The following is a 16,518-nucleotide window of genomic DNA, read 5'->3' as shown; positions in this document are numbered from 1 at the left end:
CCTTGAAGTGTCCTCATTGGTGCAGATCAAGTGTCCTCGAACATTTGCTAGCCTTGAAGCCATTCATGTTTGGTACTATGTTTTATCTACATAAAAAATTGTTGAAGAAATTTCAAACATTTATGTAAAATCAATGAAGAAAGAAAGCATCATACATGATTTTGTGTTGTTGTCTCCTTGAGAATCTGTAGCAAAGTATGTCTCCTGCAAACAGCGTCACATAGTGTTTTCGCTCAAGAAGTCCATGCAAGCAAGAGTATTTAACATAAGTACTTGATGCTTGACTCATTAATAAAATCTAGATTCATAATCATGATGCTTGACTGTAACAACTAATATGCCAGTTATCAATTTATCAAGCATAAAGTCAGAATGATTTTGGGTGCTTTGCCATGCAACATAGGATCCCAGGTTTATGAATATTTAGAATGAAACCCTTAATTGCATAACTATCTTGAGCAATCAGCTAGGTCTTATGGGTCAGGTCAGTAATAATGAATATTTCCAGCCATTATAAACAAACAACAAATAAGTATTTTAGACTGATAATAAAATTCAAAAGATTGACTTGAGGCACATTGACAAAATGAAATTATTTTTCACAACCCAGTAGTAGCATGTGTGATAAATCATCGTGTGGCATAAAAATGAAACAAAGGTCCTACAACAATTACATGACAGTCTGAATAAATTCTAACTTGACTTACCTTTCCCTTTATGGGATCTAACAACTAAGAGCGCCATGTTGCCTTATATTCTTTTACCGATGGGACACAATGGGCAAAATTTCTATTGTTCATTCAAAGAGGCCAAAAACAAAACAAAGGAAACAACACTGAATAGAAGAATGGAAGGGCTAACCTTATGCATAGATGTCTGTATAGGAGAATTCTAATGGCAACGACACTGGTTACACGGGACAAAATTATGATGAGGGAGCATCCACTTCAAGCAAATTCAAATCTAAACTTAGAGATCTAAGGATAAGGTGAACTAATTACCTAAGAAACAAAAACATACTACCATTCCATTTCTCAAGTACTTGTCAGACTGCATTAACAAGATAGGTGAGAAAAGATACCTTATTTGCTGCATTCCTCAATTTTTGTGCTAGCATAATAATTGATAGTTAGGTGTACGCGATGCAACAAAACCAAGGTAATCAGTTGCAAAGTACATTATTGATCCACTACTAAGTATCCAGCTATGTCAGCCTCACAGGAGGCGTCTGGCAGCCCCACACCTCACCGGAGGGGTAGGTTGACGAGGTTGAGCAGCACAGTGACCATGGCGCTAAGCTAGTCGAAGTCGTCGTTAGCTTGCTTGCACACTTAGAAATCATGTGTTGTGATGGTACACAATAATATTTCATGAGTGACTCAGACAATCCACCTAAGTGGGTAACCCAAAAGCACACAGATGTGATGCCTACACGTGAACTTCTAACCCAATAATCCTGTAGGAAATTTATAGCTCATCTAGAATTTCAAAATACTCAAAATTGTTTAGACTCTCTCTAAACTGGAGCAATAGAACTCACTTATCCATTGATAAATTATAGATAAAACCTTAAGTACTGCTACATTTTTGCTTTAAAAAATTAAGTTGGGCTTGAACTTTGAAAAGTGGACCATTTCGATGATTACGAAAGAGAAAAAAACAAGCATAATAGTATGAATGGTAAGCATTATGGTGAATCAAATTAGCATAATGCAAATAAGAGAAGGATTTGGTTGTGATTCTGATCAAATCTTGGCTCCTTTTTCCATGCCAGTTTGTTTCTTCTCCAAAATAACCTTTTACACCTCATCTTCTTCATGACTAACAGTAATTGCAGCAATCCTGACTGGCTGGTATTTTTCAAATTGTAAGTCTGGGATATTAGTAACCAGAGGTTACCTCCGAAATAAGACCTTGAAGCAAAGTCTATAATAAGTTTCCAAAGCTTACCTATTTACTCTTTATTGTGAATAATTTTGCCTACAAATGTTTACAAACAAAAAAAGGTTTTATCGAAATTCTGAAGTAAATGCTGAACGCCTGAGCCTCAGATGAGGCGAATCTAGGTGTTTGTTTGCTTTTAAATGCAAATAAATTCGCCAGTTCTAAATTGGTCTAGATTCAAGAAAATTGCTCAAAAAAGTCCCCTTTTTTAATTTCTACAAATACTCAGCCCTTTCACAAGGAAATGAGGTAACAGGAGAGAGAGAGCTTTTATCAATGTGCATTGGAGTCACAAACCTCTCTGTGCTTGTTGTCTATCCCACTAACAGGGTCAGTGGACTTTGATATCAATCGTTCATAGCTAAAGGTTGTCTGGCTTCCATTTTCTTTAGTTGTTTGTTCCTGTGAGACATCAGGCTCTGTTCGGACATCTTCTATAGTCCCCATTTCTAATTGATGGGGAGAAGTAGGAACTAATTCAGTCTTGTCTGCATCTGCATCAAGTGAAGGTGTCATCAACCTTTGATATCAAGCTAAGGGGTAAAAAAGAAATAATCACAGAATTCTCCTAGGTTCACTTACTTTCTTGCAGTTACTAAGCGAATCCTATTCACTATTGATAAGTAACATTCAAGTAACTATGGGGGTGTTTGGGTCCCACCTCCTAAACTTTAGTGACTAAGAACACGATTTATTAGATAAAAAGTTAGTACACGACGATTGCATAAAAAGAACAACTATCACTAAACTTGATATCCCACGGCATATTCTTTGCAACCAATATAGAATTTAAATTGTTGTTTTTAGTTCATAACCAAGGAACATATTCAGATTAATACGAATAAAATACTTAAGGAAAGCTTCCAATAATGTTGTATATCAGAAGTTGGAACGAGAGATGGAAGCTCTGAACATGATGCATGCATCATACATGTAACATGTGTATACATTCAGACAGTGGAAGTAGGAAGGAAAAAACTATTAAAACTCTTTAACATTAATCCTTATAAACAATAGACAATGATAATTACAGAAAGGTACTTTTACACAGTCACCAACAACATGAGCATCCTCTTCTAGTGCAAACTCTATCCTTCCAGGAATCAAAAGATACAATCACATATTGGATTATACATGCAACAAAAATAAAACTAAAAAATCAAAATACAGACAATCCAAATGTAGAGGGCAGCAGGGTGTAGCAAAAAATCAGATCAACGGAACATTTTAGGCTAGTATATCAGATCAGCAGAACATTTTAGGCTAGTATATCAAAATGTACTTGGCCTTCGGTGGTAGATGTGAAACATAGAACATATGTATGAAACCCACATTATATATATTCTCCTATTTTAATGTCGGTTCTCATTCCACACTTTTTAACTGTGAACATTAGTTCTTTCTTACTACTACAACGCACGGACATATCATGGTTTGTAAAGCTTGTACACCACTTCGTCCACGGCCCCACTGTCTGCCTTCTTCAAAGCCCCGATCGAAATCAACACGGATTGGACGATCGTCAAGCATTGTTCCACTAATGTATTTGACAGCATCTTCAGCATCCTCCCTAGAGTAGTACCTGGAAAGAGAGAATCAAATTGCATAGGCGTAAGTATGGCCATTAAAGCATCAGATACTAACAGTCAAACCAGACTAATGCAGTATTCTTGCAATGCACAGATACATGTGTGCACAGCGGAATTCCTTTTTTTTAAATTGACAGCTGATGAATGTGTAGCTTCTATGAACCTAACAGAATAGCGAGTTTGTCCAGAACAAGACAGACTGACACACTGCACCCAACAAAACATTTTGCATCTCTAAATTCAATAAGCTATGCTCTGGTTACAAATTAAAAAAACGATGATTCTCATCTTATGAATATAGAATGAAACACATGAACCACATCAAACTAAACATGGAAACAAAAACATAGAAATTTTGCAAGCAGAGAAAAAACAGACTAACTGCATAGTTGTTATCGGTTTAGCAAAACTTAAGCATAAATTACATCATATTCTCATTGTAACCCTTGATCTCTCACTCTATAAATAAGGAATCAATCATAATTGCAACAACCCAATAATTCCTAATGAAAATTTACACTCAGACTATAATCAATTGTGCATACCTAAATATCAGTGCCCATGAACTCACATCCTAAGAACTACAATGAAATCTGAAAAGTGCATGAAAAGTACAGGAAAATCTAAAAAAGAGAAGGTTGTTGATACCTAGGAGAATTTAGTTAGTCGTTTCTAGAGATCCTTTCGCCTACGGAGCTTCAAGTTCCTTTGTCGATGTTCTCTCTATATAGTTGGACAACAAATACGAAGACATTCAGTAAATACTCTATTCATATCAACACACATGCATGCTAACTGCTTCAACCAATGCCAGCTTAGGCAAAACACGCATGATCACTTCAGTTCACCTGATGAATATTTTCGGTACAGATCAGATGGTAGGCACCTATCATCTATGTCTATGTGTGAGCCTCTGCCTATGTCCACAGATTGTTTCTGATTCCCTAAGTTTGTCCTACAGATACTTTCTCTACTTGCTCTGTGGAATTTACCTTGTGATAGAATTTATCCACAAATTTCCCTAAGCGCGTAAAGTTACAATATTGCTGGTTAATAACATTTCCGAACTATTACAACCGGTATGCAATATACTTGTTTTCTGTTAGTTGAACCAATGTAGACAACCAAGTAATTCTGACTAATGTTCATCAGCTTTAGGAGTAAGTTCTAACTATGCATGTCCAAAAATAATGTGATCATATTTACCTGAAGAACAACAATAAGGTTCCGAAACTGTCCTGTCGACCATTTTTAGTGAGCCATTGTAGTAGTTGATTTACTTACTTGAAGACCCTCTTCAGTTGCATCTACCGCAACAATTCTGTGAAAACACATGAATATACAAAATATGAAAGGTCATGAGTTATTTCTTCCATTGCTAGAAAAAAGGCCAAACAGATACAAGGTGAGAAAATTTTTCTACAACACATAAAAATTCTCTCATAAATATATGTAGCACAGTCCACAAATGCATAAGCAATGTGATTCAACAATTGTGTGGAGCAAGTAAATTAGCTGGACAAAATACTGAAACAGGGTTAACTGACCTTAAGCTGCTGGAAGCAAATGGCTTTCAGTGTCACATTTTTTCCCCATAAATTTGTTTTTCCCTCTCAGCAAGTTTCAAAATCTGGAATGAGATAGTTCGTTGTAACATCAACATAGATAACAATATCTATGCAATATCAAGGAACAGTAAAATCAACACTCGATAAGGAACCAAAATGTATTTTGCCAGTGAGAATTGATACAGATGCAATAACAAAACAATCAGCAAGGTATTTGTTTAGCAAGGAATGAAAAGGTCACCAAAAATACAAGACATTGTCGAGGTTTGTTTTCAGATGAAATGGGAACCAAAATTATGGAGAGCTTTTCAAACGGCTTAAAGCAAAGTATGCCTAGAATTTTCTTGTCTTTGCTATTTAAGTTCTCACAAGTTTGAATTCTGAGACAGAAACATAGCATCCTCATTCACATACTGATCAAAGAAATGGCATGTATACACATCAAGGTACTCATCGAAGAAGATTAGTCTCAGACCAACCTGTGATACACAAAGAGAAAAAGGGTGTCTGTTCATGGTTAACTTCTCACGTACTACTACTTGCTTTGATCTGGCACAGAACTCAAATCAAGCATGACATGACTGAACTCTGACCTACAACCAAGCAAACAAATTAAATCCAATGACCAGATTTATTGTACCAGAGAAAAGAAATGACAACTTAGCAAGTATTCCTGTGCGATCATTTTGCAAGCACTCATGTCACCTTTTCGCCTCCCTAGATTTCCAGGCACTCATGTCACCGAAGCGTCGAGAAGGGCGGGTCACAGATCTGGACGGGCGGACGACCGCTAGGGTTCAGATCCCTCTAACTACGCCACATGCCCTTCCTCTTCTCTGCGTCGGGGGACTACACGCTTGTGGCCACGGCGAGCACCTAGAGCCAAGGAGTAGAGCCATCAACGCATAATCACAGAAGAGATATTCTTGCAACCGTGTTCTGATGATCATGAGTCGATGAACTCGCCAATAGATCCAAGAAAACTGGTGTCGGGATCAAGAGATCTAGAATCTGGTGGAAGGAAGGGAGGGGGAGGTGCAGGTGCTGACCTGGAGTTCTAGAGCTTAGGGGTGGACTTCTTCTCGATGCCAAGGACACCGACAACGGCTTGCCCTTCTGGATGGCCCTAAAGGGCATAATCGACCTGGAAGTGGTGGCCGTGGCGGCCACCTCCTCCATCTCCTTGATCCAACCTCCATCTCCTTGATCCAACGCTTCATCGTCCATCTCCTGCAGTTGCACACGAATTTTAGGTGACCTAGGCAGTGGATTGTCACCACGAATTTAAAAATACACAACTTCAGAAAAAATCAAAGCATCGTCTCAAATGTTTCCCAACGATAAAAAAACATTTAGATAACTGTGGTAGCCTACAACACAGTAAAAAAATATAGCACAAAATGAGCTCACCGATAAGTTTGACAGCTGCACACGGGTGGCAATAAGATCATCGACTACAAGAGCTCGATCGTTGGCCTGTACAGCCCCAACATGCATTTCTATCTTATCAGTGCCAAATTCCAGAGAATTTTCTTGACCCCACCGACACGACCATCCGCAAGAAAAATGAATAGTCGGATTCCATTGGTTCCCAACAACAAACTTGCGCAAGAAGTGGGCTGACCCTGGGCCTGAAAACTCACTTTTTTTGTAGCGAAAACACAATTTGGAGAATAGGAGAAACAACGTCTAGGGTTTACCAGCAAGAATGCTACTCCGTCCGGATCTCCAGTACCCCATCGGCGTGTGCGTGGTTGGTCCTGTTGCTGGGACCGCCTCGACCGCACGGGCGAAGAACTACCCCTTGGCGTTGTGACTGCGGATGTTGAAGAGGGAGGGGAGGTCCTATGGCTCGAGACGGTAGAGGTCGATCTCGGCGATTGGATTATACATGCAACAAAAATAAAACTAAAAAATCAAAATACAATCACATGAGCATCCTATTTTTTGTGGATCAAGCACGAGCTGTTGTGCTTTTGGCAGAGCTATACCATCAAGTGAATATATATCACCGACCAAGGAAAAGAACTATACCATTCAAACATTGTCACTTTCAGTGTTGCTATGGCATATAACTACAGAAGTCCAGATCTCACAAGTGGAGGTAGTGCTACAGTCCAAGATCTTTTCTCTAGAAAACCATGAGTCGTACAAGAATACTCAAAATGAGCAATCCTAGATTAACACCATATTAGCATTATTGTAACGGTCCAATATTTTTCTCTAGAAAACCATGAGTCATACATGAATAATAAAAAATGAGCAAGACTAAAAATGCAAAGATCCCATTTCTGAGCGCTAATTTCTTTGTTGTATAATTCTTTGAAGAGTTAATCTGTGACTTACATAGCCTTATAAGTTACAAAAACTATGAAATACATGTCCAATACTTTATACAGGTTTCTACACACAAAATATTGAGCTATCACTAACTACAGTTTCCTCAACCAAGAAAAATTATGGTCAGCTATAGCTAAAAGAAGAGCAACAGGCCAACAAGTATTTACTTACCAACAGTTTGATCGTCCCAAAATCGCATGTCTCCCTGAGTTATATGTTAAGCTAAAAAATCCAGTCAAGTAAATTTTGCAAAGCTGAATGTGAAGAATATGGAAGTTAGTAGGTTGACGATAAAGGTAGTTTGTTTAGTAATGATAGCCTAATAATCGAGGCAGTTTGTTTCAATAGAACGTTGCCATCTTGCTCGTCCCTCCACCCATTCCTCCTTCACTGCAACACATGCAAAGATAAATGAACACCAAACCCAAATCAATTTGGAACCATGAATGCGACACAGAAATGAACACACCCTAAGTTCCAAAATAAATCCAACAGTTTTGAGTGCGCTCCACTGATCTGCACCTCAAACGATGCAAAATGGTAAGTACATATGATTGCATAAAACAAGATCACGACTACGCAAATAAACAAGAAAAAATAGCTATTTACACCATAGATCAAACCTCTGCCCATCAGCTAGTGAGAACTGAACTAATATCAGTAAAACAGTTGAATGATTGCTTCTACAACATGCCTTATTTTGGACTTCAGAGTTATCGACTTACAGTGACTGTTTGGTGAATACCTATATGGTGTTTAGTTATCTTAGTGGTAATTAATCTACTTGAGGATAAATAACAACTTGTGTTTCATCTAGTTTCTAAGTAAATTGAACTTTCAGGTTTTCAAGGAAAAAGAGAGAAGTGACCAACATGCAGTTGCATCTCCTAATTCTTTGGCAAAGGTAATATTTTGTTGACCAATGGCCACTACTTTACAGAAAAAGACAAGTACTCTAAATAATGTCCTCACCTATTATAAGGATAAGCGCAAAAACAAACATGATCAAGTAGTCAATGCGAACGACTCTAGATACTCCACCAGCAAGTTGGTGGCTTCTTCATGGCATCTGTAGTTTATGTATTGTCTGAATAAGGCAGCAGGTAGCAGACTACTTGATCATGACATAGTAATTGTAGGTGTAAGCTCTTTGCTCGTGACACCGTTCAGTACTAAATTAAGCACTTGTAACATAACAAAAGAAGAATGCAGTGAAGGCATGCATAGCAGGTAGCAGCACATGCATTGTGGTTCTTCAAATTGAATTTTTGAATCATTTTCTTCTTCTTCTTAGTTTTTAGAATCAACAGGCAAATACAGTAATCTCTCCCTTTGCCCCTCGCCTCCACGCCAAACCTGCAATGGACGAAGCACCTTCTGTGCTGCACTACACCATAGAGATTTAGGATTTAGAACACAGAGACATTGTCAAATCTAGCAATAAACGTCTTGTGGTTGTGCGCGAGTGGTGAGGGCTGCTTTTATTCACCACAAAGAAAATAAAGCCCAGCGACAGCACACTGTACAGCTACCAAGCAACTAAATTGTTAGATCATATGACTACTTGTAGCTATAACCTAATTGTCTAGTAACAACATGTGGTTCTCTTGTATGGTCTTATATTTCCTATCTGCCAAGATACACCTAATATTAAGCCCTTTTTATTAGCAGATGGTTCGGGGCTGTTTATAGATATGAGAGAGGGCATAATCTAGTATTACCGAAACTGGTAAGATAAAAAAACTCAGCTTATATCTCTACTATTATAGAGGATATACGTAACCAATGGATCAAATAAGAGGCTGCTGTCAAAAGTTGGTAATTATCGAATGCTAATCAATACCATGGTCCAAACCATTGAAATTTTTGTAATCCTTAGCTTATGTTAAAAGCTTAGGCCACCAGTTATTCACACACATGAATCTTGATTTGAACTTCTTATTTAGGCGTTGCAGTTATTCCACCAAACTTATTTGATTTGTATATGCTGCTGCCATATTTTTTACTGGAATCATTGTTGGCGATTCCGTATTTTTTCATACTTGGAATTGGGGTATGCTATGCTATATGCTGAAGCAGATAGAACTAGAAGCGATCGAGATAAAGAATGGAAGTGAGAGGCTTAAAACGTGAAAACTCTAAAAATATTCACAAAAGATGAACTCGGCAAAATAACCATGAACAATTCGTTGTCTCTTGGCAAGGGATGATTTGGTGAGGTTCACAAAGGGAATTTACCTGACAAGACCGAGGTGGCTGTCAAGGCCTCAAACGAGGTCACTCAAGGTACGCTAGACAAGTTTGTGGAGGAAGTAGAGATCCAGTCAAAGGTGATGCAAACCGCTTATACCAGTAGGGGAGGGGGCTGTACCGGTGGCTGTTGCGAGGTGGGGTGGAGTGGGGGCTGTCTCGCTCGCCGCCAGGAGGGGGTCACCTCGCCCTAGACGGTCAGATCTGGACAGAGCTTGGTTGGGCAGCCGCGCCGGGGGCGCTCGCCAGCGGCGGCCGACATTGGACGCCGGCTACCCACGTACATTGCGTCGGCCGTCGCGCCCTGCCAGTTCTGCGTTCGCCGAAGCTCGGAGGCTGCAAGAGAGGGGTGACCGGCTACCCAGAGGCACTCACCCGCAGTGGCCATAGGGAGCTCAGAGAGGGGTGGCGTTGGCGTCCTTAGATTCGTCGTCGTCGACCTTGTGAGCGGGTGAGGCGGGAGGAGGGATTGGACGAGATGGGTGCGGGGCATCCTTGGAAGGGTGAGGATCGCAGGGTTGGGGTGGGTCCCTGGAATGGCGCCTTCCATCGACGGAGCGCGGGCGCTGACGCGATGATGGCGGGGGCGGCGATGGAGGGTCCCTGGAATGGCGCGACGGAGAGCGAGGCGGGGCGAGAATTTTGGGGGCGGGGGCACGGTACCAGTGTGGACGCCCACACTGGACCCTTATAGAGTAGTAGAGATTGCCATTGACTAATGAGAAGTAGGTTATAAAAGAAGCATTATCTCAGTATATGAAGCATACATCCTGAGCAGAAATAATGTGACCCTTAAATATGGCAGAATTACGGGTTAAAACTACTTGATGTGTTACAATTAGTACCATAGCCAAAATATCAGCACCGCGGGTGAACACAATATCTACCTACCACGTCAGGATCCCCAAAGATCTATGAATAAACATGAAGCCAATATTAATGACTCAAGCAAAGTGATGCACTGTTTAAGCATCACCCAATATAGAGGAAAAACATATTTTTCTCTGAATTCATTTGGGAGTCATGAGCCCCATGATGATACATTTCCAATTAAAATAGTGCTACTGTATCATTTCTCTCGATCGTGGTACCTACCAGCTCATTGCAGAGCTCTAGTGAAACTACTTAGGTACATGATAACTAAGGACTAAAGAACATATCGAAGAAATTAGAAGAGAACCCTCACATTTGCCTCAGCTGCATAGTTCACATTACCATTAATTGAATACACACCGCCAAGAAAAATAATCTGCCATATATTCTTCGAGAACAAAGGGTCAAGCTCGACTGTCTAGGTAAACAGAGACCGGCAGCAAAAAATCAACTAAAAGAGGTCATACAAGCTAGATTGCAAGAGATGCACCTGATATGTGCAACCAATGTATGTACTGTAGTGGTTAACCAACGCGAAGGAGAGGAGAGCAAACCAGAGCAAGGTTGGTTAGTGGACTGAGGGCGACAATGGTAACTTGTCCAGGGTATAGATTTGGTTGCTCAACCAGGAAGGCAGCAGCCGATTGATCTACAGGCTTGGTAGCTGATGGAGGGAAATCCTGGTTTCCCAGGCCGTCTGAACCGTGGACAAAGCTTGTGATCATCAACTTGGTGGCCTTCTGTGCTCCGTGTACAGGGGAAAGGAGAAATAAACAATAACTCAGATGACGCAGTAAACAAATAGCATTGTTGAAAGCTGCTGATTAGCACATAGTAAGTAGGATCCATCAACAAAATGTTAACACAAAACTTCTATTACAATGACTAATCATTAAAATTTAAGTGATACTGATGCTTACCTGTCTCCTTGAGGTTAATAGTTCAACACTAAGATTTGTAAAAAATATCTTATTCAATTAAATTTTGGTAAACCTTTTGGGCATGCTAACTATATTTAGAGGTTAATAATATAGAAATTGTTGTTAATAGGAGTACACATAGAGAGTTATAGCGTACCTGTTTTCGCTGACACTCCAGACACAGGGTTCTATTGAAGACGCAAAAAACATTTCTGGATCTATTGCCATCTACAGCACAGCGTATTATATGAACTGGGCGTTGATAGATCCATTACCAATGCTAGAATGCAAAGGTGCTGAGGTTTGATGAACATAAAAAACCTATAATATGTCGTTCTGAAAAAATCAATAAAATAATTTCTATTGAACCCTCCAAATAGCGCCAAAAGCTTTAGAAGCATTACACGACATTCCAAAACGTAAACATGTAATCCAGCAAAAATATGAGTTGAAGTAGTATAATTCCCTGAACAGGACCAACCAGGAGCAAGACATCATAGTACAAAAGATTAGCAGGTTAGGATAAACAATTTCACCTTTTTATTGGTTCACTTACTTCTAGTTTGTTAGCCCCACCCAGAGGTGTCCATGCAGTGCTACAGTTTAACATTAGATCTTGTTTCCTTATATTTCCAAAGCCATTTGTTTCGAAATTCCTAGTATTCCTGCGTTTATCAGTAAGTTTTACTGCTACATTCTTTTTTCACCAAACTGTTTCATAATTTTCTATAGGACCTATATCAAACGATTAGTGGGAGAAGCTATTTTTAAGTCAAAAACAGATGAGTTAATAAAGTCTATGTAGTCAGCGACATTGCAAACGAGTATGTCCAGCATTTTTTTATACAATACACAAGAGAAAAAAAGAAGAAGAAGCACTTGACAAATTAAAACAAGCAGTGCGCCAAAACAAACCTGAGAGTTGTAGCTATTGGCACAGCGGGCGATCCAGGAGCAGATAGGCATGACGAGCTTCAGGAAGTGCTTCGGCAAGTATGTAGATTGTCAAAGATCTATGGAAACATGACGGAATGAAATAGTGACACAATGAATTGAGTGAAATTATGCAAATAACTACTGACAGATGATCTCGATTCAAAATCCTAAGTGATGCTGCTGAATAGCAGTTGTAGCATAGACTGCATAGTGCTTGTTCAACTGCTTCGATAACCTTACGACCTCAATTCCTTATCCATGTTGTCCATTTGCATGGCATAATGTGGAAAATCGGTATAAGAATTGCTTGTTGATAGCAGCAAAGTAGATATAGTTGTGTCAGTATTAGTGGCATCATGACACACTAGGTGACATTAAAATTTCAGGTTATCAACCACTCACACTAAGTGCATTATCTTTGTAGGACGCTGTGAATGCTAAAAAAATAAAATAGTTTCTATGTCATACTGATCAGTTGTAAAATAACTTGTGATTTATAGTCTCCACAGGATGTGTGGAATAGATGTGAGAGGTGGGAGAAAAGTGCCTGCCACTGCCCCTTCTCCTCCTCGATGAGGTAGCCCTAGTAGCTGTTCTTGCTGCCGCCAGACGTGGCCGTAGTGGGAGAGAGCCCTCGCCCCCACACCGCCGATGCCCTCCAAGCGGCCTTCCCTACACGCCATGGACGAAGCCGCCGCCGCGCGCCTCCGCGCCTCCACCCCGCGCTCCAAGAAACGCACCTCCCGCTCCAAGTCCCGCGGCCGCTCCCAGGATCGCCGCCGCTCCCCGAACCCTAACCCTAGCTCCCGTCGCGAGCGCGCCGCGGACCACGGCTCCGCCGTGCCCTCGCGCAAGAGCGACCGCAAGCCGAACCGCTCCCCCGGATTCTGCCACGCTCGCCACGGCCATGGCCTCGGTTGCCGCCGCCTCGGCGCCGTCCAGAAGCTCTGGAGCGAGGTCGATGAGGTCGCGCTGCTCACGGGCGCTGACGCCTTCAAGGACCGCACTGGCATCGCGCCGCGCCTTCAAGGACCTTTGGGCATGGGCGGCGGCGGTTGGACGAGGGTCGAGCGGGGGAGGAGGGCGTTGCGATGGACGATTGGGCGATGGACGAGTGGTTGGCCGATTCAGCCTCGGGAGGGGGACAGTCGAGCGGGCGGTGGACCTCGAATCGAGCGGCGGGATTTGTGATAAACGATGGAGGATGGACGGACGGTGTAGATTAGCGAACGGCAGAACGACAGACTACTGTTACTGTCTTAATAAGTAGTATAGATAATGATAGTACAAATATTATATGATTCTTAGTCGCTCATGAACCCCATGTGAGGATGAGGACCTAGGCTTGGGCACCTCCCTTTAATTTTCGGTAAAGTTGGCTGCAACAAAGGGAGACAAGTGCAGAAGTTGGAGATAAATGGTCCATCCGCTGGTTACAAAGCAAATAAAGTATTGGACCGGTAGTGATAGAGGTGCATCACTACTGGCTACAAACTAAATCGATAGCGATCGAGGAGTCATCACTGCCGGTATCTTAAACCAACAATGATGTGTGATTATTGTCATTGCTGGTTGTAGAAGGACCAACTTAGTTTAGTTTAATAGAATAAACGATACTGATGTCCCCTGCCCTTTGAAAAGATCATGATATATCTAAGAAAGAAAAGAAAGAGGTGAATTGGGTTTGTCTAAAATTCATAAATCAAATCATTAGTGCAAGCCCAACTTTACAATATGAGCCTATGCATGTCCGTTCGTTACAATCACCATACTAGCTAGATTTATCTTTTAAATTTTTATCCATACAAATGAAGAAATCCAGTTGGATACAACACGAGTTATCTATATAGTGAAGTTTCTTCCTAACAACCAGACCATGGAAGCTGGTCATGCTGACAAGGACTGGCTGACTCAGCAGAGGATCACGGTGGTTATTCAGCAGATGGAAACGTTGGGACGGGATCACGGTCGCAGCATGGGTCGACCAGTCAGGCGGCAGCGACGTGCCTCCCCACTCCCCTCCCTCGCTTATCCGCGACCCACTTTTGTGAGGTCGCAATTCATCCTGGTCGCCACCAGTACCACCTCTCCATCCTTAATCCTTCACTAGCTTAGCTAGCCAGCCACCTCCGTTCACTCCATCTCTTGCCGGCCAGTGCTCCGTCGATCGACCCGTAGCCAACCACCGACAACTAGCTAGCAACAATGGCTGCCGTCGTCAACGCGCGAGCCGCAACTGCTCGTTGCTCGGCCGCCGGCGGGCCACCACGCGGTGCTGCGTCTTCGTTTCCGCCGTCGACGATAAGGACGAGGAAGAGGACGACGGCGGCGGCGGGCGGCCGCGGCCGGCTTGTCGCGGTCTCGGCGGTGGGCGACGTCGCGGCGGAGGGCAACACGTACCTCATCGCCGGCGCGGTGGCCGTCGCCCTCGTCGGCACGGCCTTCCCCATACTCTTCTCGCGCAAGGACACGTAAGCAACGGCAACGGCAACGCCATCATCGATCCGATTCCATCATCAATATATATACTGCTACTGCCATGGCATGCCATGCATGCATGCATCAACTCATGGCGACTGGCCGGCCACGCGCGCCATATATATATTTGCAGGTGCCCGGAGTGCGACGGCGCCGGGTTCATCCGAAAGGCGGGCGCGACGCTGCGGGCGAACGCCGCGAGGAAGGACGAGGCCCAGATCGTCTGCCCCAACTGCAACGGCCTCGGCAAGCTCGGACAGATCGACAAGTAGCTAAATAATCCCATCCACCATGCATGCTACGTACTAAGCTCATATACATGTGCTGATGTGCATGCATGGACCAACCAAACTGCTCCTTTGTATAAGCTCTTAATTAAATCTCCTCTCCGACAATGTCTGAATGTATATGCTGAGTGAGTGTTAATTTGGTCTGTAATATAACCTGTTGCTTTGTCAGAAACGATGTTGTGCAATAACATTGTTGTCGGTGGTGTTGTTGTATGTGCTAGTGATGTCTCTCAATATATGTATGTCTATCAGATCAAACTGTTGTGCAATCAAGCTTTTCGTGCAACCGAACTATCTAAAGTTCTGAAAAAATATCCAAATATTAATAGAAATACTTTATTATATACTCTACCAATGTATAAAATCTAAATTATAATCCATCCTATGTTAAAAGATATAAAAGACGAAAAATTTATACGATGTGAAAGAATAAAAAATGGTAGAACTTTCTCTTTATTATACCTTTAGCCATAGGATGAATTGGAACTTAAATTTTTGATACATTAGTAAAGTATATACTAAAGTATATATATATATATATTAATTTTTTTGTGAGTTTTGGTTGTTTGATTAGGGAATGACAATGGGTCGGGTTTGAGTCGGGCTGAGCAAAAACCCGCCCGTGACCGCACCTGTGAAGTCTACTAAACCATCTCGTGATTACACTCACGGGTGCAATTCCAAACCCGCGCCAGAATCCGGGTTTCGGGTCACCCGCGGGTTTTTACTCTGCGTACACTTTTAAATAATAATTTAGCTATAAGCAATTTAACACCGATAATAATTGAGTTATATCTACTAATTTTAAGTTTTCTCATGTTGAGCAACAACAAAATATTTTATGAATCATTAGTCAAGTTACTTATTCAAAATAATTACTATTATGGCTTAAATATTTTCATGCAAATTAAAGAATGAACAAAATTTCGCGTCGGGTTCGGTTCACCCGCGGGTTGAAAACTTGAAATAGGAACCCACGTCCACACCTGCGAAACTTTGGGTAGGGTATGAGTTGCACCCGCGGGTCAAAATCTTCACCTATACCCACACCCACCGGGTCGGGGTACCCGTCAAATTTCGGCTTTACGGGTTAAATTGATATCCCTAAGTTTGGTTATATTGTATCCCTTGTTTTAACGTTTATTAGTAAGTGGGTCCAGCTGCATTCAATCGAGGCAGCTGGTCATCAGTTTGCACTTGCACTTTGGACCATACTTCCAATATATCAACTTTTGTATGGCCACTCTCCCAATGAAAGTGGTAGCAAATAAGAACTCTCCTATGTTAAAGTAGTAGCCCACATCTAACACAAGTGGTACCACACACAACA

The 16,518-nt window shown here is 41.7% G+C and overlaps 1 protein-coding gene and 1 pseudogene across 2 annotated transcripts; one reads left to right on the top strand and one right to left on the bottom strand.

The window, feature by feature from the left end:
• Positions 1-2,932: 2,932 nt before the first annotated feature.
• LOC109939342 (uncharacterized) lies at positions 2,933-10,143 on the bottom strand (annotated as a pseudogene). The gene is made up of 12 exons (NR_157371.1): positions 9,813-10,143; positions 7,911-7,957; positions 7,613-7,831; positions 6,802-7,009; positions 6,512-6,577; positions 6,151-6,331; positions 5,807-5,977; positions 5,581-5,694; positions 5,081-5,163; positions 4,740-4,854; positions 4,182-4,256; positions 2,933-3,526 (listed from the first exon to the last, which is right to left on the bottom strand). The product of NR_157371.1 is annotated as an uncharacterized protein (transcript).
• A 4,334-nt stretch (positions 10,144-14,477) lies between these two features.
• On the top strand, positions 14,478-15,401 carry LOC100277183 (AT5g02160-like protein). Its single transcript, NM_001150824.1, has 2 exons — positions 14,478-14,891; positions 15,032-15,401. Exons 1-2 carry the CDS (start codon positions 14,626-14,628, stop codon positions 15,168-15,170), a joined length of 405 nt encoding a protein of 134 aa, NP_001144296.1. The 5' UTR covers positions 14,478-14,625; the 3' UTR covers positions 15,171-15,401.
• The last annotated feature ends 1,117 nt before the right edge of the window (positions 15,402-16,518 follow it).

This window comes from Zea mays, chromosome 8, assembly GCF_902167145.1.
Source record: "Zea mays cultivar B73 chromosome 8, Zm-B73-REFERENCE-NAM-5.0, whole genome shotgun sequence".
NCBI classification, from domain to species: Eukaryota; Viridiplantae; Streptophyta; class Magnoliopsida; order Poales; family Poaceae; genus Zea; species Zea mays.
The sequence above is the reverse complement of the archived record's forward strand: the minus strand, read 5'-3'. Positions and strand labels throughout refer to the sequence as shown.

What these genes read in the sequence shown, in the direction of transcription:
- LOC100277183 (NM_001150824.1), top strand. Translation starts at nt 14,626, where the DNA reads ATGGCTGCCGTCGTCAACGCGCGAGCCGCAACTGCTCGTTGCTCGGCC. An exon ending in CTCTTCTCGCGCAAGGACAC is followed by an intron (nt 14,892 to 15,031) that starts GTAAGCAACGGC and finishes ATATATTTGCAG; the next exon opens with GTGCCCGGAGTGCGACGGCG.